Source organism: Aquila chrysaetos, chromosome 15 (assembly GCF_900496995.4).
Source record: "Aquila chrysaetos chrysaetos chromosome 15, bAquChr1.4, whole genome shotgun sequence".
Lineage (NCBI taxonomy): Eukaryota > Metazoa > Chordata > Aves > Accipitriformes > Accipitridae > Aquila > Aquila chrysaetos.
Genome location: NC_044018.1, coordinates 30817389 through 30838818, shown reverse-complemented (window position 1 = coordinate 30838818; position 21430 = coordinate 30817389). Strand labels below are relative to the sequence as shown.

The 21430-nt window shown below is 65.3% G+C and overlaps 2 protein-coding genes across 2 annotated transcripts; both read right to left on the bottom strand.

Moving 5' to 3' along the window:
• SHMT2 (serine hydroxymethyltransferase 2) lies at nt 1–4827 on the bottom strand. The gene is made up of 12 exons (XM_030036784.1): nt 4682–4827; nt 3337–3534; nt 3154–3233; nt 2726–2926; nt 2561–2642; nt 2191–2313; nt 1921–2060; nt 1522–1687; nt 1350–1449; nt 922–1077; nt 555–662; nt 1–440 (listed from the first exon to the last, which is right to left on the bottom strand). The coding sequence occupies exons 1-12, from the start codon at nt 4703–4705 to the stop codon at nt 313–315; spliced, it is 1506 nt and encodes a 501-aa protein (XP_029892644.1). The 5' UTR covers nt 4706–4827; the 3' UTR covers nt 1–312.
• Nucleotides 4828–5103: 276 nt separating this feature from the next.
• Nucleotides 5104–20748, bottom strand: NXPH4 (neurexophilin 4). Its single transcript, XM_030036785.2, has 2 exons — nt 20552–20748; nt 5104–6771 (listed from the first exon to the last, which is right to left on the bottom strand). Exons 1-2 carry the CDS (start codon nt 20597–20599, stop codon nt 6004–6006), a joined length of 816 nt encoding a protein of 271 aa, XP_029892645.1. The 5' UTR covers nt 20600–20748; the 3' UTR covers nt 5104–6003.
• Between the last annotated feature and the right edge of the window lie 682 nt (nt 20749–21430).

Below are 21430 nucleotides of genomic sequence, written 5' to 3'. Positions count from 1 at the left end.
TGCACCGGCAGGCTCTGCCCCCACTTTTATTAGCAACCCTGTCCCCCAGAAAAGTGCAAGACTTACTTGGACAGAGGGGACAAGGCTGGAGCAAGGACTGGGCCCTCCCCCCCATCAGGGTCTGCGGCGGGTCTCTGTACCCTAACGCTGAGAGCAGGACAGGGGCGAGCCGTCCCCCACCCCGGGGAGGGAGTACCTGATCCTAAAGGTGCTGGTGGGGGATGAAGGGGAGTAGGGAATGCAGAGGGCGGTTTTAAGTCTCCCATTGCCCCCAGGTAGTCCTGGCCTGGCAGGAGCGGTGGGAGTCCCCGCTCAGTGGTCACTGAAGCCAGGCATGGGGAAGGCACGAGCAAAGGTCTCCACACGCTGGCGCAGGTCAGCCAAGCGGCGCTGCGTCTCCGCGTCCTGCAGCAAGAAGGTCTTGAACTCCTGGAGCTTGCCTGGGGGCAGAGAGGAGGCTGGCACCAGCTTGGGGCACAGTCCCCGCACCCCAAACAAGAGAGGTGCTGACTGGCACCCAGGAAGGGGGAAGACGAGGGCCCCCGCTCACTCACTGGTTTTGCTCTTGACATCCAGGGCCAGCGCGATGCCCTCGTCAATGAAAGCCACCACTTTCTGGAAATCCTCCTCACGGAAGTAGCGGGAGGTCAGCGCGGGTGCACCTGGGGGACAGAGCCCATCAGGGCCAGGAGCTGCTCGGGGGCACCAACTGCGGAAGCCAATCCCACCAAGGGGCTCCCCAAGTCCCAGCCCCCATGGGGTCCTGTGCCCCTCTCTGAGCCAGAAACTGGCCCCAAATTCTGACATAGAGTCCTCAGAGAGGGTGAAACAGAGGGGGGATACCCTGGGGTGAAAGCCTAGGACCCCCCCTCCCAGGGAAAGGAGGCAGGAAGACTCCTCCAAGTAGGGCCTGTCCCTCACCCAGGCGCAGCCCCCCTGGCGTGAGCGCGCTCTTGTCCCCCGGGCACGTGTTCTTGTTTGCAGTGATGGAGACGAGCTCCAGCACGCGCTCAGCCCGTGCGCCATCGATGCCCTTAGGCCGCAGGTCCACCAGCACCAGGTGGTTGTCGGTGCCACCTGGGGAGCAAGGGAAAGGGGTTAGGAGTGACAGCCACCCCTGAGCACGCCCAGCCATCCCCTCTCCTCACCACCACATCCCGGCCCCTTCCCGACTCTGCAGCGCTGCCCCCGTTCTGCCTCCAAAGCCCTGTTCTGCCTCGCACCCCCCTCCTCTTCCCCCCAATGCTCCCCACTGCTGCTTGGGGGCACTGAGACCAAGTGGTGCCACCTGTGACCTACTGCAGCCTCGTCCCTCCTTGTCCCCAAAAGCACAGGGAAGGAGGCATTACCTGACACCAGGGTGTACCCACGCTGGAGCAGGGCCTGCGCCATGGCTTTGGCGTTCTTCAGCACCTGCTGGCAGTACTGGCGGAAAGCTGGCGAGCTGGCCTGGGAGGGGGGACCACATCAGCTCAGGGCCCGGGTCGCCCCCAGCCCTGAGCCCACCGCCCTGGCACAGACCTGTTTGAGGGCCACGGCCACGGCAGCGATGGCGTGATTGTGGGGCCCGCCTTGCAGGGAGGGGAAGACAGCAAAGTTGATCCTGTCCTCCAGGTCGTAGAGCGTCTCCTTGCCCGTCTTCTTATCCACCGAGCGCACGCCCTTGCGGTAGAAGATCAGCCCTGACCTGGTGGTGAATGAGAGCTGGTAATGCTCCTCCTGCCTGCCCACCACTGCCCTACGGCAGGGGCTTGGCCCCCCTGCACCATGGGGCAGCGCCGACATGGCTACCACCCTCCCGCGGTTCCCTCCTGCTCAGCTCTGGCCCCAGCCAGAGCACGAAATGCAACCTCTGCTTTGTGCTCCCCCACCGCGGGCGGGCAGCCTCCCAGGGGAGGGGGCAGCAGGACAGAGACTCACCTGGCGCCGCGCAGGGTCTTGTGCGTGGTGCTGGTGACCAGGTCTGCGTGCTCAAAGGGCGAAGGGATGGCCTTGGCTGCCACCAGCCCGCTGATGTGCGCCATGTCCGCCAGCAAGTACGCTTTCACCTCCTCGCACACCTGGGGATGTGGGGCACAGGGAGTCATGGGCTGTCCCTGTCCCCACAGCCATGAGTGGGGTGCAGTTGCCCTCGAGCCGCCGCAGGCGTGAGAGCTTCCATCACCCAGGACGGAGCCTGCCACCGCGTACCTTCTTCATGCGGGCGTAGTCGATGAGCCGGGCGTACGCACTGGTGCCAGCGATGATGAGACGAGGACGGAAGAGCCGTGCCGTCATCTCCAGCTGGTCGTAGTCGATCAGCCCCGTGGCTGGCTGAGAAGGACAGACAGACAGCTTGCTGAGGCACACGCACCTCCCTGCCCCAAGCTCTGAGCACAGCACGTTTGGCTGAAGCACAGGCAGCTCCCAAGCACAACATGGCACCGGGATGTGGTTGGGACACAGGGAGGGTAGGGCAGGGGATGGCAGAACAGCTCAGGCACCTCAGGGGCACCGTCAGGATCAATGGCTCAGCCAGCAGATCTCCCCTTCCCCCAGGAACCTGCCCCCCTCAGCTCACATCAAGTTTGTAGGGCATCGACTCGAAGAAGATGGATGTTGCTGAGATTCTCTTGATGTCCGACATGTACCCATGTGTGAGGCTGCAGGGGAAGGCAGAGGTGCAGGATCAGGCCAGGCCCCCCAGGAGGCAGCAGGCTCCAGGCTGCCCCACCCCACAACATACTGGCCCCCATCAGGCAGGTCCAGCCCCATCAGGCGGTCGTGGGGCTGCAGCAGGGCTGTGTAGGCTGCAAAGTTGGCTGGAGACCCCGAGTAGGGCTGAACGTTGACGCCCCAGCGGGCAGGATCCAGGTCGAACGCCTCCAGAGCCCGCTGCTCGCACAGCAGCTCAATCTGGTCTACCACCTCAGCTCCCCCATAGTACCTGGAGAAGAAAGGAGGTGGTTACAGGGGGCCTTGCCCCCGTCAGCCCCACAGCCTCCCACCCTGCCCCACAGAAGACCTCAGTGGAGAGGAGAGCCTCCCCGCTGAAGCACCTGCTCCTGCCCCAGGGCTCGCCTTAACCTTTCCTGCAGCCGAATCCCGGCTGCCGGAGGACCCCTGATGCCACCAGTGGCCTCCCTCCTCCCAGAGCCTGCTCCCCTCCTTTACCTCTTGCCAGGATACCCCTCTGAGTACTTGTTGTTGAGGCAGGAGCCCAGGGCTTCCAGTGCTGCCCGGCTGCAGAAATTCTGGGGGAGAAAGGGGGTCAGAGACGAGGCAGCAGAGCTCCCACCTGAGCAGGGACCCCCCAGGACTGTCACCACCCCCTGCCCCAAGCACCGCATACCCCACCTCAGAGGCGATGAGCTCCAGCCCCCGGCACTGTCGATCCTTCTCCTTCTGGACCAGGGTCCACATCTCGGGGTCGCTCTCGGCCAGACTCTCCTGACCTGTCCAGCCAGGCACGTGCCCGGTGGCAGCCGCTGTGGCGGTGCCATGCTGCACCCGCTGGCTGCCAGTGGCCACCCAGCCACCACATCGCTGCAGGGCCTGCACAGGAGAGGGGGGGCTGACAGGCTGCAACCCCGCAAAGGTGTGTGCCAGGCCCCCTCACCCCTGAAACGCCCCTGGACCAGCAGGTGACAGCGCCAGGAGCGACATCGGTGTTCTGTCTCCAGCCACTGGTGCCACCCCCCAGGGTGGGCAAGTGGGGACCCCCAAGGTCCCCACCACAAGGCACCTAGGGACCCCCCCCACAGTCTCCCAGGCCCACAGCCAGGGCAGGAGCACCTCGCCTCTGCTGAGAGATGGTGCCAAAGCAGCCAGAATGGCAGCCAAACCTGCCACGGGTGCAGAGCACGTGCGCAGCAGAGCTGCACACGCGTGTGCATGTGTGCGTGCCCAGGTGGGACGGCCAGATCCTCGGCCACCCCACGGGGCCCCCCACGTTGTGCACAGTGCTGCGTGGTGGGGTGGGTGCGAGGACACCTGCAGCACTCACACACACAACACTGTTCACATCGGGGCGGGGGGGTTCTACTGCTCCCCTCAGCCCGGGGTCCCGAGGGGCATGGAAGGGGAACTGTGCCCCACCTCTTGGCCTTGGCCCTGCCGGCAGTGCCCGGTGCCGGTGCCCGGTCCCAGGTGATGTAACCACGGCCGCCCCATTGCATCACCCGCGGGGCCGCGGTCGCTGGGCAGGGGCCAAGGCCGGCAGCGGTGGCTGCCCCGGCCCGGGGACTTTGGGACGGATGCAAAGTCCGCGGGGGCGGCGGCCGCGGCCGAGCCGGGGGTGCCGCTGCCCAGCCCGGGGCGGGGGGGGGGCCGGGGGACCGCCGCCCCGACACCCGTCGGGCAGGAGCTGCGCCCCCCCTGGGCTGCAAAAGGGCGCTGGGGCCAGCGGGGGTCCGGGAGAAACGGGTACGCAGGGGGCGACCCCCCGGGCACCGGGACCCCCCTGCGGTACCCGGACCCTCCCCCGGACACCGGGAGCCCCTGCGAGCACCGGAACGCCCCCGGGACAGGGACACCCTGCGAGCACCGGGACCACTGCGGGCACCGAGACTTCCCCGGTTACCGGGGACTCCTTGCGGGCATCGGCACCCCCTGGGTACCGGGACTCCCCGTGCACTGGCACCTCGCGGGCACCGGGACCCCTGCGGGCGCCGGGACTCCCCCTGTCAGCTCCGAGACTCACCCTGCCCAGGCGGAGCGGCCACATCGCGGTCCGCGCTCCAGGCGGGTCCGGGTCCCGGTGCCGGTGCCGGTGCCGGTGCCGGTGCCGGTGCCGGTGCCGACCCCTGCCCCGCCCCACCCCGGCCCAGCCGACGCCGCGCGAGCGCTGCCGGGGCGGGGCGGGGCCAAGGGGCTACCGGCACCGCGGGGCCCGACGGGAAACTGGCAGTCCAGGCCACCCCAGCCGGGGGCACCGCGATCCTGGCGCTGTCCGCACCCCATCCCTCCTTCCTCTTCCCCCCGCGCCCCGACCCCTGCCCCCGTCCGCCCCCCCCCCCCTTGGTCTGTCCCCCTCCCTCCATCCCGGGGGCAGCGGGAGGACGGTGGGCTCCGCCGTGGGGGTATGGGATCAGCACACTCCACCGCTTTTCCGGTTGTTTTTTTTTCAATGTTTTTATTTTCCACTTTTTTTCCATTTTAGTTTTCTTAAAAAAATATGAAGAAGTCCCTGCCCAGAGCCAGGGTGAGGGCAGCCCCCAGCGAGGGCCCTGCCGGCTCGGGGAAGGGGCCCCCCGGTCCCTGCCCCTGGCGTGGCACTTCTTCACGGCATAGTGGCGGGTGGCAGCCGGGCGGATGCAAATCTGGGTGAGGGGTGGCGAATCTGGGCAGGGTCCTCCCCAGCGGGAGGTGGGGGGGAGCCTCCATGGAGGATGAGCGGCTTGGTTTGGTGCCGCAACGCTGCCGCAGCCTGGGAGGGGGCAATGGGGGGGGAAGGCTCCAAAATACCTGGACAGGTGCCCTCGCACACACGCAGACTGGTGTGCACACACATGTCCACACGCACATACATGCGCATCTCCCACAGCTGCAGAAAGAACAAAAGCCCCCCCCCCCCAGCCTACAGGGTGAAGCCTGAGCTCTCCCCAGTACCCTGACCCACCAGCACCTGGCAAACCCCCCCTGCTACAACCACGCCTGTGCTCGCCCCCAAAGGTGACACGTGCCCAGCTGATGCCATCGCATGGGGCCATACCCCCTGACTCACCCACACGCTCCCACAGACCCCAGCCCATCCCCCGGCCTGGGGTCGCGGGCTGGGCTGTGCGCCCGCTGCAGGGATGGGAGTGCGGTGGGCGGTGGGGCCGGGACACCCTGCACCGGCTGTGCCCCGGGCCGGCTGTCCCTGGCCCCACTCCCATGCCCCAGGGAGGTGCTGCAGTGATGAAGGGGGGGGGGGGCCGGTGCGGGGGCGATGAGGGACACCATGCAGCCGGGATGGGGCGCAGGAGCCCCTGGCCCCCATCTGCCTCCAGCTCCGGTGCCCGCCGCCCCTTTCCGCAGCCGTCAGCCGAAGTAGGGGTTGTCATGCTGGAAGTTGTAGTCAGGGCAGACCTTCTGGACCAGCTTGTAGTCGATGCTGAGGAAGGAGATGAAGATACAGATGACCTTGAAGGGCTTGGCGCAGAGCCAGGCAGCATGGCTCTGCGTGTGCTCGGTGAAGCACACCTTGGAGGGGTCGTACAGGCAGGGCTTGTTCTTCCGCGCCCGGTTGGTCTTCTCGTATTCCACGTGGCAGTTGAGGGCCTTGGCCGGGCGCCCCTCAGGCAGGGTGCTCTGCTGGGGCGGTGGGCGGGGGAGCGGCGGGGGGGCTGGCACCAGCACCTCGAAGCCCACTGCCTTGGAGGGGGGCACGATGCTGACCGAGACATTGCCCAGGCTGGAGGAGTTGTGGCGGAAGTAGACGCTGAAGGTTCCGTTGATGTGGTCAACGATCTTCCCTGTCACCAGCAGGCTGAACTTCAGCGTCTTGATGTTGAAGTAGAAGTCGCCCCAGCCGAAGATCTTCTTGGTGCGGCCGGACTTGAGCGAGGGCTTGCGCCGGGCGCGGGGACTCGGCAGGTCCCCAGCTGTGTGGTTCTTCTGCCAGTCCCAGGGGCTCTGCGCAGCGCCTGAGGGTGTCCCCGTGCCCCGGGGGGGCTCAGCTGGAATCAGCCGCCCAGGGTCAAGCACGGGGGGCTTCAGGGTGCCGTAGGGGACATCCTTGAGGAGGCCGGAGGTGCCCAGCTCCAGGTACCCCAGGGTCTTGGCAATGTGGCTCCCAGCACACACCGTCTGGGGGAAAGAGGGCAGAGACTGCACAAGCTGTGCCTGCCACCCCCTCGCTCATCCTTCTGCCTGCTGCACCTCACTCATCCTCCTGCCCGCTGCCCCTGGCTCATCCTCTTGCCTGTCCCCATGCACCCTTCTATGTCTGTGTACCCCTCCTGCACCCCTGCATCCCTTCTGTGGCCATGCACCTCCGGCACCACACATCCCTTTGGCACTGTGCCACCCCTGTCCGCCGTGCCCCCAGCTGTGCATGGCTGCACTCTGCCCATGCCACCCCCCATCCCTGCTCGGCCCTGCACAGGCCTGTCCCAGACACAGCCCAGGAGCCAGGGCTGCTGCTCCAGCATTGTCCATTTCCCTGTGACAGGAAGAAGCAGGATGCTGGACAATTCATGACTGCCTGCCCCACCACAGCTGAGGCCTATTAAAATGCAGAGGGGTGGTGGGCAGCAGTGTGTACAGAACTGGGGAGGCATCAGAGCCCCATGCTGCCTGCCAGGGAAGCCTAATTGCATTACCCAGTGCCTCTGATCTGCAGCTGAAATTACAGAGACCCCCGCCAGGCTGCACGGCAGCTGCTCCGCCCTCCAGGATAATTGCACCAGGCGGACATGGCTGAAGAGTAGGGTGCATTGTGTGCGGGGGGGGGGGGGGGGGGGGGGGGGACACAAGGAATGAGAGGGGACCCCTTGCTGTGCTGGGAACGGGGCGGGCCCTATGGTCACTTTGTGCATTCTTGTGAGGGAGGGAATTTGCAGCAAAAGCAGAAAAGATGGGCAGTGGAGGGGAGGAAAATGCCAGACAGCTGCAAGGTCCCTGCATCGGCACGGGGACACCTCATCATCCAACACAGAGCCAGGAGACCTTGGCAAGGGCTCTCACAGGGTGAGGAGAGGCAGCTCCTCCCCCGGTGGGGTAAATCGAGGCAGGGAGCTGCGATGGAGAACAGCTGCCTGGTCTCTCCAACCTTGCGGGGCCAGTTAAGGAGGCACTGATGGGCACTGGCACACCAGGACCCTCTGGAGATGCAGCCAGCACTGGGGTGTCACACACAAGCTCCCAGCCACACCAGTCGAGAAAGGGACCCCGTGCACTGAGGTGGCTGGGACCTGCCTCCCACCCGCCAGGCGCCAGGTGGGATGGGACCACAGTGTCCCCTTCCTGAGGTTCCCCATGGCCATGGCTCTGCCCGTCCGGCTGCTGGGACCGACATTGCGTGGCTCAGCAGCGGTGAGCAGAGCCAGCTGGCACCTCTTCAGCCCTGGGACCCAGTCTCTGACGTGTCCCATGTCCCTCCCCTGCCCGAGCCCGCCTGCCCCCCCGCTTCCCCATCCCTCAGCCCGGCTGCTCCTCGCTCTGCACCCCCGTGCCCCCGCCTGCCCTGCCAGCTGCTCCCGGCGCGAAGGATGCTGCTCCGTCAGCCCCGGCCTCGTCAATCACTGTCGCCCGTGAGCTGGCAGGTGCTCGGGCTGCTCTGGCAGTTTTTGCTCTGGACGACCTGTTTCCCGAGGGGGATGTGGGGAGGAGGGGAGCAGGGAAGGAGGGCAGCGAGCAGAGGCACCAGCTGGATTCGCCTGGGGGGGAGCGGGGGGGGGGGGCTGTGCTTCCATAGGAAACTGAGGCGCTTGTTTCCCCCTCGGAGTGCAGTGCGCTCTTCCCATGGCCCCCATCAGAGAGGGGTGAGCCCCCCGGACCCCATCCTCTGTGGCCCGGCAGGTCTGTCTGTGGGGACTGGTCTCTGCTGGGCACCCACCAGGGATGGAGCAGCACCACGGAGGGCTGCCGCGGCCACGGGTCCCCACGCTTGCCCCGTTCCTCTCCGGTTGCTGAGCTGGAGTCTCCGGCCAGGCTGCGCACTGCTGTCTCCGGGATCTATTGCCTTATCCCCCTAATGCTGCGTGTGCTGGGCTGAGCCTGTAAATCTGCTCTGGCATGTGCTCGCTCTCGCCTGTGCCGCACCAGCAGAGGAGGCAGCCCGGGCTGCTGCTGCCGGCACCAGCCATTCTGCCCCGGGGCTCTGCCTCTGCCCGGGGAACTGGCCGGGCTGCCTGACCCCTGGTCCGTGTGCAGGGGAGGAGGATTTGTGGGGTCTCAGCCCAGCTTGGGGAGGGGGGGGGGACAGGGGGCTGTGCAGTGCGAAGCTGCAGCTGAGCATCCCTGCAGCCCCCCACTCCGGTCTGGCCGTCCCCCGGCTCCCTCCCCAATCTCTCTTTGAGCGCGGCTGCTGCCTTCGCCCTTATCTATATTTCAACGCAGCTTCAAAGCTGGGTGCCTTCACCAGCCAGAGAGAGAGGGAGCGAGCGCGGCAGGACCGTGAGATGGAGAGATAAATGGGGGAGGGGGAGAAGGGCAGCCCCTCAGCACCCCCCCTCCGGCCAGGAGAGCGGCGTTTTGTGGCAGGGGGAGCTGGTGGTCCTGGAGAGACCCGCTGCTCCCCCTCCGCCCCAGCTATGCTCCATTGTTAATCCCACTCCTACATATTCATCAGCCCAGGACCCCCGTCTCCCACTGTGGGGAGGCAGTGGGCCTCCCTCGCCAGAAGATGAGCACACACGGGCAAGGGGCACTGGTAATCCCGCAGCTGGAAGGGGAGCCCCCAAAACCTGCCCGCACCCACGGAGAGGGGACAGGGAGCAGCACGGAGACTGCAGCCCACAGGGGAACACGCATACATGAGCACACGCTGCCCAAGCCCCCACCAGCCCGGGAAAGATTTCTGGAGGTTTCTCAGCTCTGCGCTGGCTTTCCATCTCAGCTAGGGCCGAGAGCCAGGACAAGTGGTTCCCCCCAGCAGTGCTACATGAGCCACCACAGCCCTCCTCCCTCTGCCTCAGTTTCCCTTTCCAGTTCACCCCCTGCCCCACGATCCCTTGCTAGCGGTGAGGGGGATGCAGTGGAGATGGGGATGTGATGGGAACAGGGCTGTGATGGGAAATGGATGGAGACAGAGATGCAGTAGGGACAGGGAAGTGACAGGGACAGGCAGGCACTGGAGAGGGGACACAGTGGGAAACAGTGGGGATGGGCATGTACTGGGGAAGGAGGTGCTGACACCAGCTCCCTGCATTACTGAGGGCTGTGGGTCCCCAAGCCGGGCTTGTGCAGGAGGATGGGGCAGGATGGGGCCAGGGGCTGTGGGCACGGACTGGGCCATGGGCATGGGCAGGACAGGGCAGGGCACTCCTGGGGGAAAGAGGCCCCTATCCCTGCCGGGAGAGAGGTGCCCCCCAGCCCCTCAGGGTGAGGGGCCAGGCTGGCAGCCTCCCTCCCACCCCCAGGTCCCTCCCCAGGAGCTGCTGGGGGAGCGGGGGATGAAAGGGAATTGCAGAGCAGGGCAGCAACTGCCGATGCAGCCAGGGCTATCGATTGCAGCACAAGCGCAGTCCGGGGCCGTGGGCAGTACGGGGGCGTTGGGGAGACCCTCGCTACCCACAGCCCCTGGTGCAGCCCCAGGACGATGGCTTTCTCTGGTCGGTTGGGGGTCTCAGAGCCTGCGGGCAAGAGCTGTGGCAGAATGGGGCCACAGCAAGCCTCTTCCACGACAGCACTGAGGGGAGCCAAGGTCACCCCCCTGCACCCTGCCACCGCTGTCAGCATTCAGGGCAGGTCTCACCCACACCTTGCGATAAATATTAATGTTTCTGCTTGTGAGTGGTTGGGGTGCAGCATGAACACACTTGCACGTGAATCTCTCGGACAGGCTTCTCAGGCACACATGGGAGTCCCAGTGCCTCCTGGCCCTGCATGGGTGTGTGCAGAGCCCCTTTCCTCCCTGGCCGCACCAGGATCTGTCTGTCCCCTGTGCCAGAGGAGGGCCATGCCTGGCTCCACTGTGTGCTGGGCTCTGGCTGCGATGCACCATTTATGTGTGTTTGTCTGGTACACTTGTTTTTTGCTGTTACACGTGCATGTGCTGCTGCATCTACACATTACCCCAAGATGATACGTTTTTTTGCTGCTCTCAAGCCCCTTGTGCACTTTTCTGTGTGAGTGTGGGGCTGTGCAGGGCTGCCATGCATCTCCAGGCACCCATGTGTCACTCTGTGTGTGCACAAGCAGCGAGGCAAGGATGCAGGAAGGGCTGGGGGTGGCTGCGGAGGGACTGGGAAGGCTCTCGGTGCCGGCATCAATTTGGCTTGTCAGGACCAGCAGTGATGGCCACTCACATCCCATTTGCTGGCAGGGCCAAGCGCCGTCAGCTGCTCCCCTGAGACCCACGGTCACCTTGGCGGAGGGGAGCAGATCTGTGTGGGGAGGGACGGGGAGGACTGGCTGCCCCAGTATGGGCTGTGATGAGCTCCCAGCACCCCGAGAACAGGGCCATGACTGATGGGGTACCATCTCAAGGCAAAACAGCCCCCGCCTGCGCCAGGAGCAGAGCACCCATGACAACCCTTCCCAAAGGCCCTGTCCCTACAGCCAGCCTGTCCCCTGCATCCAGCTTGGAGCTGTTCCCCCGCCTTGGTGGGGGTCAGTGGCAGAGCAGGTGTCGATCTGCTGATGGGGGTCTCCAGCTCTCCCCATGGGCGCAGGGTCAAGCTGGTCTCTCCCCTGCCACCCCGCTGCCTTCGTTAGTGCAAAGAGATTAATTGGAGGTGGTGAGCGACAATCCCCGTGGGCCCGCTCCCCCCCGGTGCAGCGCAGCCCCGGGCGGTGTGGCATTTCCAAAGGTTAGCAGCAAACAAGGTGCCTCTGACAGCTCCCATTTATCTCGCTGGCGCCGCGCGGGTGCTAATGCGGTGGCAGGGTGACGTGGTGCAGCGGTGGGCTCTGCTGGGCTGCAGGCAGGGACCCAAGCACGCGCCTGAGCGTGCCGAGGAGTGCAACGCACGTCTGAACGACTGCATGTGGGAGAGCGCGCACAGTGAGCTCTGAGTGTGCGTGCTCCCGTGTCTGTGTGCGAGCGTGCGCACCCGCGGGTGCCAGCAGGTGTGCAGCAAGATCACCTGGTGCCCGCCCAGCCCAGTGTGCACCTGCCGCAAGCGTGCAGGTGAATGCAATAAATGCCTGCTGTTGCTTGTGTACGCACGTGCCACTCTGCATGCAGCTGAATGTGCACGAATGCCTTCACATGTCCTGCATGCTCCTGCGAGAACATCTGTGTGCATATATGCAAGGTTACACACGCACACATGAAGTGAGATGGTTCTGCATGTGTGCTTTTGCAGGGGAGCCTCTGCTCCTCAGTGTTTGTGCACCCTGGGATGAATGCATTCCTGTGCCTCCGCCCCAGTACGTGCTGGGGGTACGGCCATGCCTCTGCTTGTGCCTGTGCCTCTGCCCCGCTGGCCACAAGCCTGCTGCTCTGCGTTGGCAAGGGCAGATGGGGCTGGTGAGTGGCAGGCTGCTAATGAAAGTCTCTGTGAGGCAAACCTGCGGTGATGACTCCTTGGTGCCAGGGCAACGAATTAACCTGCTGTTGGGCACACCTGGGCTGGGTCCAGGGTACTGGTGGGGCTGGGAGAAGCCCAGGGACCACAGCCCAGAAGCTCAAGGAGAGACCCAGTCCGGCTGCCCATCCCTGCCCAGGGAGGCCGCGACCGAGGATGCTGCTCCTCCAGCAGCGAGGACTCAAGGGCAAAAGGACAGGGCTGCAGGACAGGGAGCGGGGCAGGTGAGGGGGGCCCAGGGATGGCAGCGGTGTGCAGCCCAGCAGGGGTTACGGGGGAGAGCTGCTGGCTGCTGGGCAGGTGTGGGGTGTCACGGGCAGGGGGTGCAGGAATGGGGTGCAGGACTGTCTTGGGAGGAAGGGCAGAGCCCCCCCATCTCAGCCTCACAAGGGCAAGAGGAGAAACCCAGCTGGCTGTCCCCAGCAGCCACCCCTGCGTCCCACCGACTCCGAGCTCAAAGACGCTTGAAAGCCCATTCCCAGCCAGCAGCTCCAGGTCCAGGGCACCCGGTGGGGGGCTGGCTCTGCTTGGTGCCCCCTGCCACCCTTGCCGGCACGGCCAGCACCGGCCCTGCCATGCACCCCACATCTGTGCAGGCAGTGACTTGCCCCACAGCCAGACCCCCCCACTGCCCACACACAGCCCATCCCCTCCTCACCTTTTAGCCCCCCCCTCCTGCCCGCACCTGCTCCTGGCCGGGAGCCCCCACCCAGCCGCAGGCGAAAGGGCATCGTGCTCCGGGGGATGCTGAACCTGCCCCCGTCCCAGGCACTGAGGGGTCAAGCAGCTGACAAACAGGGACAAGTCGGGATGCACTTGTGCACGGCCACCCTGCCACACACGCACACAGAGTCGCAGTGACGGCCAGACAAATCCTGCCCTGGAGGTGAGCTCAGCATGACCACCCAAAGGCCTCCTTGGTCTTTCCTCTGCCTCTCCTGTGCTGCTGCTGCTGCAACCGCCAGCAGTTTGCAGACATCCAAACACAGCACGGCGGGCAGGTGGCTGCAGAACGCCCAGCACCAGGATGGGCAAACCCAGTGCCAGCATGTCCTCGGCGGGGGCAGAGCCCGGACAGCTCACCAAAACCAAATCCACCATTGGGTCATTAAGGTGCTGCGGGGCTGCGGGGCTGCTGGTGCTGCCGGACCCACGGGAACTGCACTGGGGTCCTGCTCCCGGTGACACCCCTGCCCAAAGCGACGCTCGCGCAAGGGCCGGTGTCGCCTCATGTGGGAGCACGACCTGCGCGGGGGCCAGGAGAAATCAGCTTCCCACAGGCACGTTTGCCTTCACCCCCTAAACAGACACCTCGCTCCTCGCAGATGGAAAAAATATGCAAATGCTGCAGCTTTATTAACGCGCTCGGCACGCGCTGGCTAATAAATATTTCATAGCCCGAGTAGGACTTTTTTTTCCTCCTTCTTCTTTCTTTCGTTTTGGTTCCTTTTCCCTGTCACTCGTTTCCTGCCTTTTCTTTTCTCAGTCGTTGTTTTATTTATTTATTACTTTTAAGGGCTTCATGGTGAGACAGGAGCTGGTAGGTGGCTGGGGGGGAGCAGGGAAAAATGTACATCCCCAGTCTCTTCCCCCACGGGTGAAAAAGAAAAGTGCTGTTAAGAGCAAAGGAAAAAATATAATAGAAGGGAGGAGACAGCACCAGGCAAAGGATTCAGGGCTTGTGTGACTCATTGGACTCAAGGAAGAAAAGAGAATGAATGAGAAAATGAGGAGATAAACGGAGCGGGAAGGGGGAGAGGGGCGTGCAGGCGGGTGTGCACAACCCAGCGGCGAGGGGGCACGGGGGCGGCGGGAGAGACAGGGATGCGCGGGCTGATGGGCTCAGAGGAAATTGAATCCTGCTCGCCCAGGCAGCAACGTCCCCCAGAGCCAGCTGGAGCCCATCCTGCGTGAAACACCCGGCTTGGGTCGGCCGGTGGGACCTGGTACCACGCAGGGATGGGTCGGAAGGGGCTGGGGGTCACTGGGTAGAGGGGCTGCTCCCCGCCCAGTACAGTGCTGCATGCTCAGCATAAGCCATGCTCCCCTCCCGCATGGTGCCAGGGCCGCGGCTTCCTCGGCTGAGCCCCCTCACGCTCAGGAGCGGGCAAGAGCATGCAGACGTGGGCAGCTCAAACAGACGGCGTGTGGGGAAATGGAGGCAGAGCTGGCAGGGGCTAGTCCCAGGTCACTCCTGCATCCTCGGCAGCCAGGGATGCCCAGACAGGATGCCCGCATTGCCCCTCCTTGGCCCTTGCAGCTCTGCCTCAGTTTCCCCACAGTAGAGCAGGGTGTGGGACTCCCTCTACCTCTCCAGAGCTGCCCCAGCTCTTTGACAGGCAAGGTCTTTCGGGGGGGGGGGGGGGGGGGGGGGGGGGGGGGCGGGGTGCAGAGAGGTGGCAGCTCCCCCTAAGACCCTCCCCAAACCAGAGGGACCCCAGGCCCTCAGGGACGCAGCCCCTACCTTCTGCCCAGCTGCCTCTTCTCCGCCCCCGCCCCCGGCCCGCCCCCACCCCCTCGCCTCACCATTTCACTTTATTATTGCAATAAATGTAGCCATAAAAGTGGCAGGTATCGGCGTGCGAGGAGATCGCTTCTCCTGAGCTATGGAAATGTAATTTCGAGTGTGCCCGGGAAATTTTATAAGATCGTATCAGGCGGGATCATAAATTGCATTTCCAGCACCCCCCCCCCCCCCCTGCACCACACGCCCCCCCCCCCCTCCCCGAGACAGGGCTGGTACGAAAGTCACCACGGAGAGGGGCAAACGCGGGGCTATCCCCTCAGTGGGGACACTGTTCCTGTGCCCCCCCAAGCACTGTGTTGCCCCTGCTGCCCCCTTCTCCCCCCTGGCACATTCCCAGGGCCAGCTGGGATTTATTCCGCCCCCCCCCCCCCCCCGGTAGGAGAAGGAAGGGAGGAGCAGCGGCAGGGACACGGCTGTCCCCCGCATGCCCCCCGGCAGCAGAGGCTGATTAAAACCCACCGAGAGACCCAGAGGCTCAGGGGACCCTCAGGGGCACCGCTGCGGCTGCAGCTCCTCTCAGGCTGCACTGTCCCGGGGTCACAAGGACTGTGCCCCACTGCAGCCGGGCACCGGCTCCCGCCAGGAGCAGGGGACAATGGGTCCCTGCAGCCCACCGCCCTCTGGGAGCCCCCTCGCAGCCCCCGGGGGCCGGATTTGGCCCCGTTTTGCAAGCACCACCCTGTCCAGGCTCCCAGTCCCAAGCAGGCACCAGGCGAAGCAGCGTAAAGCTTTGCTCTGCTCGCTGAAGACAGAGGCTCTGCTGCCCAGTGCTTGGGGGACAGGAGGAGGAATGAGAGGGTCTTTGCCCACTGTGACACCCACCGAGGCCAGTCCAGGTGCTGGGACAGCCACAGGGGTCGGACAGGGTCTGTGTCGACAGCGGCACTGGGCTGAGCAACCTGCCCTGCCCCGGGTGTATGGCGGTCAGCCCCTGTCTGAGCAACAGGGTCTGATGGGGATTTATTTGGGGAAGGGAAAATTAATCCCACCGCAAGCGCAGGGCCCTGCAGGCTCTTTGCAGCTGATCATTTCTGCAGGCTGGGTGCTCATTTCCACAATGACTTTCCTTTTGCAACAGCGATCAGGAAAAAAGGCGGGGAGGGGGGAACACGGGCACAGGGACGTGATTATTTCTTTAGTAGCAATCCAAGCGGCTGGAGAGGAAGCTTCATCTTTCCTGGGCCATTTACCTTCAGCGCCTGAGCGCGAAGGCTGAGCCAAGCAGCTCTTCAGAGATGCTGGAGCTTGGCCAGGGCAGGCGGGGGGTGGGAGGCTTCAGCTGCCGGGGTCTCAGCACGGCATCGCCCCACTGTTGGGCCACCGGCTGCCGGGACTTTGGCTCCCCGGGAGGAGGAGCTGTGGATGCAGGGAGGGGGGGCAAAAGTCATTAATCTGGGAGTGTTAATTGGCACGGGTATGATTAGCAGTGGGGCTGACTGGCGCTCAGCTTAGGGCTGCTGTCGCAGAGAGAAGTGCCCGCTTTGCTGGCTGCGTTGCTGTCCCAGCTAGAGCCACCCCCTCTGAGCCCCCCGCCAGTGCCCGGCAGAAAACTGGCAATTAAAAACAAGGCGGGGGGGGCAGGGGCAAGCAATAAAGCAGGCCCCAGATTTCAGCCAGAACAACGCAATGGAAGAGCAGGACTGGGTCTGGCCGGGGGGCACCCCTGGGTGCCCCCCCTCCGCAGCCACTGCTCCCCCCCTCTTCAGTGGGAGGCTGAGCTGCGCCACGCTCCAGGCTTCAGCCTTATTGAATCTCCCAGCTCAGGGTGCAAAGGGCACCACAGGGAAGAGTTATTAAAAAAAGGGAAATGAGTCGCTTGGAAACCTTCTTTTGGAATAACAGTGTGTGTTTGTTTGGCGATAGATTAGCTCAGCCATGCTGAGCACACAGCACCCGCCGCAACGACGGTCAGCTCGGGAGATCTGCAGGAATCGGGAAGGGGGGGGATGCATGGAGCCACTCCCCTGGTCCTGGCAGGTGCCATCTGGGCACTGTCCTGCCAGGGCTGGTCCCTGCAGCTCTGTGCCCGGAGGGACTCCTGGCCAGATGGGGGCTTGCAGGGCTGCACTGCCACCCAAACCCCATTTACCCTCCCCTGGCCCCAAATGGGGTAGAAGGCTCTGAGCCATGAAACGGTAAAATTCCCCCCATTAATGGGAGCTGCGGGGGGGTGTGTGAATAGGGGTGTCCTTGCACCAAAAGAGCTGGCAGCATCTGCTTAAGAGCAAAGCCATCTGTCAGCCAACAACCCAGTAGATGTGTGACAGCTCTTGGGTGACAGCAAGGAAAAGGGAATGAAGCGGGGTGAGTTTCCTGGAGGCTGGCGTCCCACGCCACCAGCCTCCTGCTGGCACGGCCACCGGCACTGCAAGGCAGGATTTTCCTGGAAAGGGTTAATCCAGGAAGGAAAACCTGCCAGCAACACTCCAGGTGCTTCGCAGACACCCGCTATCTCACCTCCCCACCCGCCAGGAAGGAAGGAAACTGAGGCATGGTGCCGGGGAGGCATGTTCCTCCAAAGGCACAGGCAGGCAGCAGGGGCGGAGCAGGGGTGAGGAAAGACACCCGATGTCCCAGCTCCAGCCCCACTGCTGCGCTGAGACACCACACCCCGCTCTCCCCCCAGGCAGGCAGCCCAGCTGCACCCTGGTCCCACCTGCCTGCTCCTGCCTGCCCTGGGGCCAGCGGCACGCTGCCGCCCTCCACCACTGGCTCTTGTTCAGGACCTGGTGCGGATCAGGCCGTCACCTGGGCATCGGGGACCACAGGGCTAAGGCAAGCATCCGCCTCCTGGGAAGGCCAGGAGGCTGCTGGCCAGGAATTCCCTTCCTCTCTGCAAAATTACAGCTGCCCCTTTGAGCCCAAAGATGGCTGTAGGAAGTGCCCAGGAGTTAACGCCCAGTCTGCCCCACCATGGGTCTCTCCCATTGCTCTCAGGTGCACCCGAGGGGCTGGACGGGACCCAAACCAGCGGGAAGCCAGGCCAGCCCTACTCTGAGGGACCCCCAAGATTTAATGCTCAATGCACAGAAAAAAGCTAATGCATAAACATAAACCAGCAGCCTGAGGAAGGCTGAGGCAGGGAGATCACCTGCGGGGAGCACTGGGCAGCATCTCTCCCGCTCGCCCAAGCGCTGCCATCCCAGGCTCAGGTGCAGGGAAGGAGATGGCAAATCCCAGGTAGCTGCAGCCATGAAGGGTGGGGGGCGGGGGGGGAGGTGATCTGCACACACACAGCAGAGACGGGCACCTGCTGGGCCGGGAGAGCTTGTCCATCCCAGCAGGGAGATGCATGCTCAAACACACACACACAGAGACCCCCCAGCAGGGACAACCAGCAAACACACAGCGTGGCAGGGAGACACCCCGGGGGGTCTGTCCTCCCTGCAGCAGGAATGCTTTCAGAAACACACCCCCCCCCAGGGGCGAATGCACCCGCTTATGCCAGGTGCTTGCCCAGGGGAGGCAGCCACATGTGCCTCTTTGCCCAATGCTCCAACCCCGGCCCCGGCGGGACGAGGCACTGGGGAGCTCAGGTCCAATGCAGCAGCTGGGGGCCGGGGGGAGCTGGCAGGCCCCACCCCCCCCCCCCCCACCCATCAGGCTGCCTCCTGTCCTCCAAGAAGGGCCAGGAAAGTTTCTCCCCAACAGGCCCAGAGGACTGAGGGGGCAGGAACAACTCCATCTCCCTTCCCCTGCGACCCAGCTGGGTGCGTGGCTGTGCAGACCCCAGCCCCTCCTGCAACCTGTCCCCACGCCAGGAAGCCCACAGACCACTGGCAGGTCCTGGCCCTGCACTGCAGAGGGGTTGGGGCTCACTGCCCCTGCCAGCCTCTCCCGGGGTCATTCCCCACACACACGGCAAGAGGCTCCTGCACCCGCATGCCCACCCGTGCCCGGGGATGGGTCCACTGCCCCCGGCTGTAAGCCCCCACCTCACCACCCCACCACTGCTGCCTGTTCGGGCAGGGAGGGGGACAGGGGCAGCGCCCTGCTCCTGATTTCATCAAAACAAAACCATTTGTCTTGAAGCAGCTCCAGCACCGACAGATGCTCTGCGTTAGATGGACACGGGGGGGGGGGGGGGGGGGGGGGTCACGCAGAGCCACCCCCACACACAGACACACACACACACACACATCTATACATACAGAGAGGAGCGTGCCAGAGCGAGACAAGTTGCAAGAGCCTTCGCCTGGGGGGTAGGGTTGTGCGGGGCGGGGGGGGGGGGGGTGTCCCTGATGTGCATCCAATTCCCGAGAGGGAATTGACTCGTTTGATTTTATTCATGAAACACAGAAAGTAAAAATGGAGTGTCAGGAAATCAGATCTGCTGGGTGATGAGCCTGGCCGCCCCGGCAGGGCTGGGGGGGGGGGGGGGGGGGGGGTGGGGGGGGGGGGGGGGGGGGGGGGGGGGGGGGCACAAATCCCCCCATTCATGACCACCACAGATGCTGGTGCCAGATGCAGCTGTAGCCCCCAAACCCAGCAGCTCCCGCTTGTGGGGGAAAGCCTCACTGGGCTCCAAGAGGAGGTGGCAGAGGGGGCACACACAGGGGTGAGTGGCTTTGGGAAGCATTTAGTATCTGGGACGGGGGGACATCATGGGGAGGGCTCTGCGGGTGGGGAGGGTGCCTCTGCATCTGCAGCCTCTTCCTCAACCTCCACAGACAGGCAAAGGGGCGAGAACAGGCAAAGCCTCCTGCCCGGCTCAGCAAGGCCAAGCCTGTCCCTGGGGTAAATGCCCAGTGTGCTGAACCCCTGGCTGAGGGTCACCCAGGCGAGATGGGGGGGGACGGAGCTAGCAGGGAGATGCCCCCCTTCGGCAGAGGTGAAGGCCATGCCAGTACTGGAGCTGAGCCCGCACCAAGTCAGGACAGAAATGAGGCATCACCTCTGCAGGTGGTTTCAGTGCTCACACCCTTGGCAGAGCCGACGAAACCTCTGTTGCCCCAGCTCCGCCCGGGGTGCAGCAGGGCCCCCCCCCTGCACTCCCCAGCACAGCTGGCCAGTGGGGGCAACTCCCTCTGCCTCCCCCCACTGCAGGCCCGTGCCCCCTGCTCCCGCCCGCAGGTGCGATGCAGGTGTGGGACAAGTGCACCCCACGGCGCGTGGGGGCCCCGGGCCCCCCCGCAGACCCCCCCCCGAGCAGAGGGCCCGACCCGCCCACGCGCGGCTCCGTCTCGCGCGTCTTGCTGCCCCCCCCCCCCCCGCACCTGCCAGACGGCGCCTTCCACGCTCTGCAACGGGGGGGGGGGGCTGCTCGCAACCGGGGGGTGTACGGGAGCTGCACCGGCGGCGGGACCCCACCGCTGCTGCCTCCGCCCCGCGGACCCTTCCGGCCCCCAACTGCGCCCGATGTCCGAGCGCAGTGCCCCACAACCCCCGCGCAGAGTCCGGGACAGCCCCGAGCCCTCTCCAACTTGGGGCGAGCAGGACCCCCCCCCCGCGCTGTGCAAGCACTGCCCAGTGCCCCCCCCGCCATACAACTCTCCCATTCACCTCCCTGCAAAAGCCCCCCCGTGATTGCACGACCCCCCCCAGTTGTCCGCTATCTCCGTGACTGCCTGAGCCCCCGCGCGATTGCACGACACCCCCCCCGCCCCAGAACTGCACGTCTCCCCAGTAGTCGCACGTCCCCCCCACCACTGCACGACTCCCCCCCCGCCAGGACTGCACGTCCCCCCCCGCAGATGGCACGGACCCCCCGAAATTGTACCACCCTCCCAATAATTGCACGACACCCCCCCCGGTAATTGCACGCCCCCCCCCCCCAGGAACCGCGCACACCCCCCCGGCGGCAGCAGCAACTTTGCCGCCCGCGGGCGGGTGCGGCCGGGGCGCGCCCGGTGCCCCCCCCCCGTACCTGCAGCAGCAGCCAGGGCCCGAGCAGGGGCAGGCGGCAGCGGAGCATCGCGGGGCTCCGCGGGGCTCCCGGGATGGAGGGAGCGCGGCAGGGCGGGCGGAGGAGGGAGGCGGCGGCGAGGGGAGGCAGGAAGAAAGTTGGAGACTTGCTGGGGCCGGGCGGCGCCTCCGCGGCGCCCCGCCAATCCCGGCCCGCCGCCCCCGCGGGGGGAGCACCGGGCGGCGGGCGGCGGGCACCGGGCAGCGGGCGGGGGCGGCTCCGGGGGGCTGCCCCGGGGACCCTGCGCCCAGCCCCTGCCCGCACCCCCCGGGGCGCCTCCGGGCCAGCCCTGTGCCCGGGGAGGGGCCAGAGCCGGGGCTGCCCCCCCTCTCCCGGGAGACCCCAGCACCCCGGGATGCCCTCGGTCCTGCCCTCACCCTCCCTACTGGGAGACCCCAGCAGCCCGGGATGCCCCCGGTTCTGCTCCTGTCCGGGGGGGATGTGCTAGCACCTGGGGGGGGGACAGTCCTGCCCATCTCCATCCTGCCCAGCTGCAGCTGGGGAGGGGAGAGGGTCCCCTGCTGCTGGCTCCCCCCAAGACTCCATCCAGCACAGAAGGGGGACCATCCTACAGGAGGGTCTTTGGGGGACAGCCCCCAGGCCCTGCGCACACACCAATGGTGCCCACAGATGGGCACCCCTGCCTTGCACACCCTGGAGCGTGCGAACACCCCCCCATCCGCAGCACACACACCGCATCTCAGGCTGGACGTGCAACCTGCGTCACCTGCATGTACACATGTGTGTGCGCACACGCACACACGTGTGCTCATTCTCTCCAGCCTGGTGCCGGGTCCCTCTTAGAGGGGTCTGCCAGGTGTTCTCATTCCCCCCCCCCCA

Excerpts from the sequence above, each read along its gene's own strand:
- SHMT2 (XM_030036784.1), bottom strand. The coding sequence starts at position 4,705 with ATGTGGCCGCTCCGCCTGGGCAGG. Across the intron at positions 2,927-3,153 it reads GAGGGGTATCCTGGCAAGAG|GTACTATGGGGGAGCTGAGG; the intron begins GTAAAGGAGGGG and ends TTTCTTCTCCAG. Across the intron at positions 441-554 it reads GGATGTCAAGAGCAAAACCA|GCAAGCTCCAGGAGTTCAAG; the intron begins GTGAGTGAGCGG and ends CTCTGCCCCCAG.
- NXPH4 (XM_030036785.2), bottom strand. The coding sequence starts at position 20,599 with ATGCTCCGCTGCCGCCTGCCCCTGCTCGGGCCCTGGCTGCTGCTGCAG. Across the intron at positions 6,772-20,551 it reads GGCCCTGGCTGCTGCTGCAG|ACGGTGTGTGCTGGGAGCCA; the intron begins GTACGGGGGGGG and ends TCTTTCCCCCAG.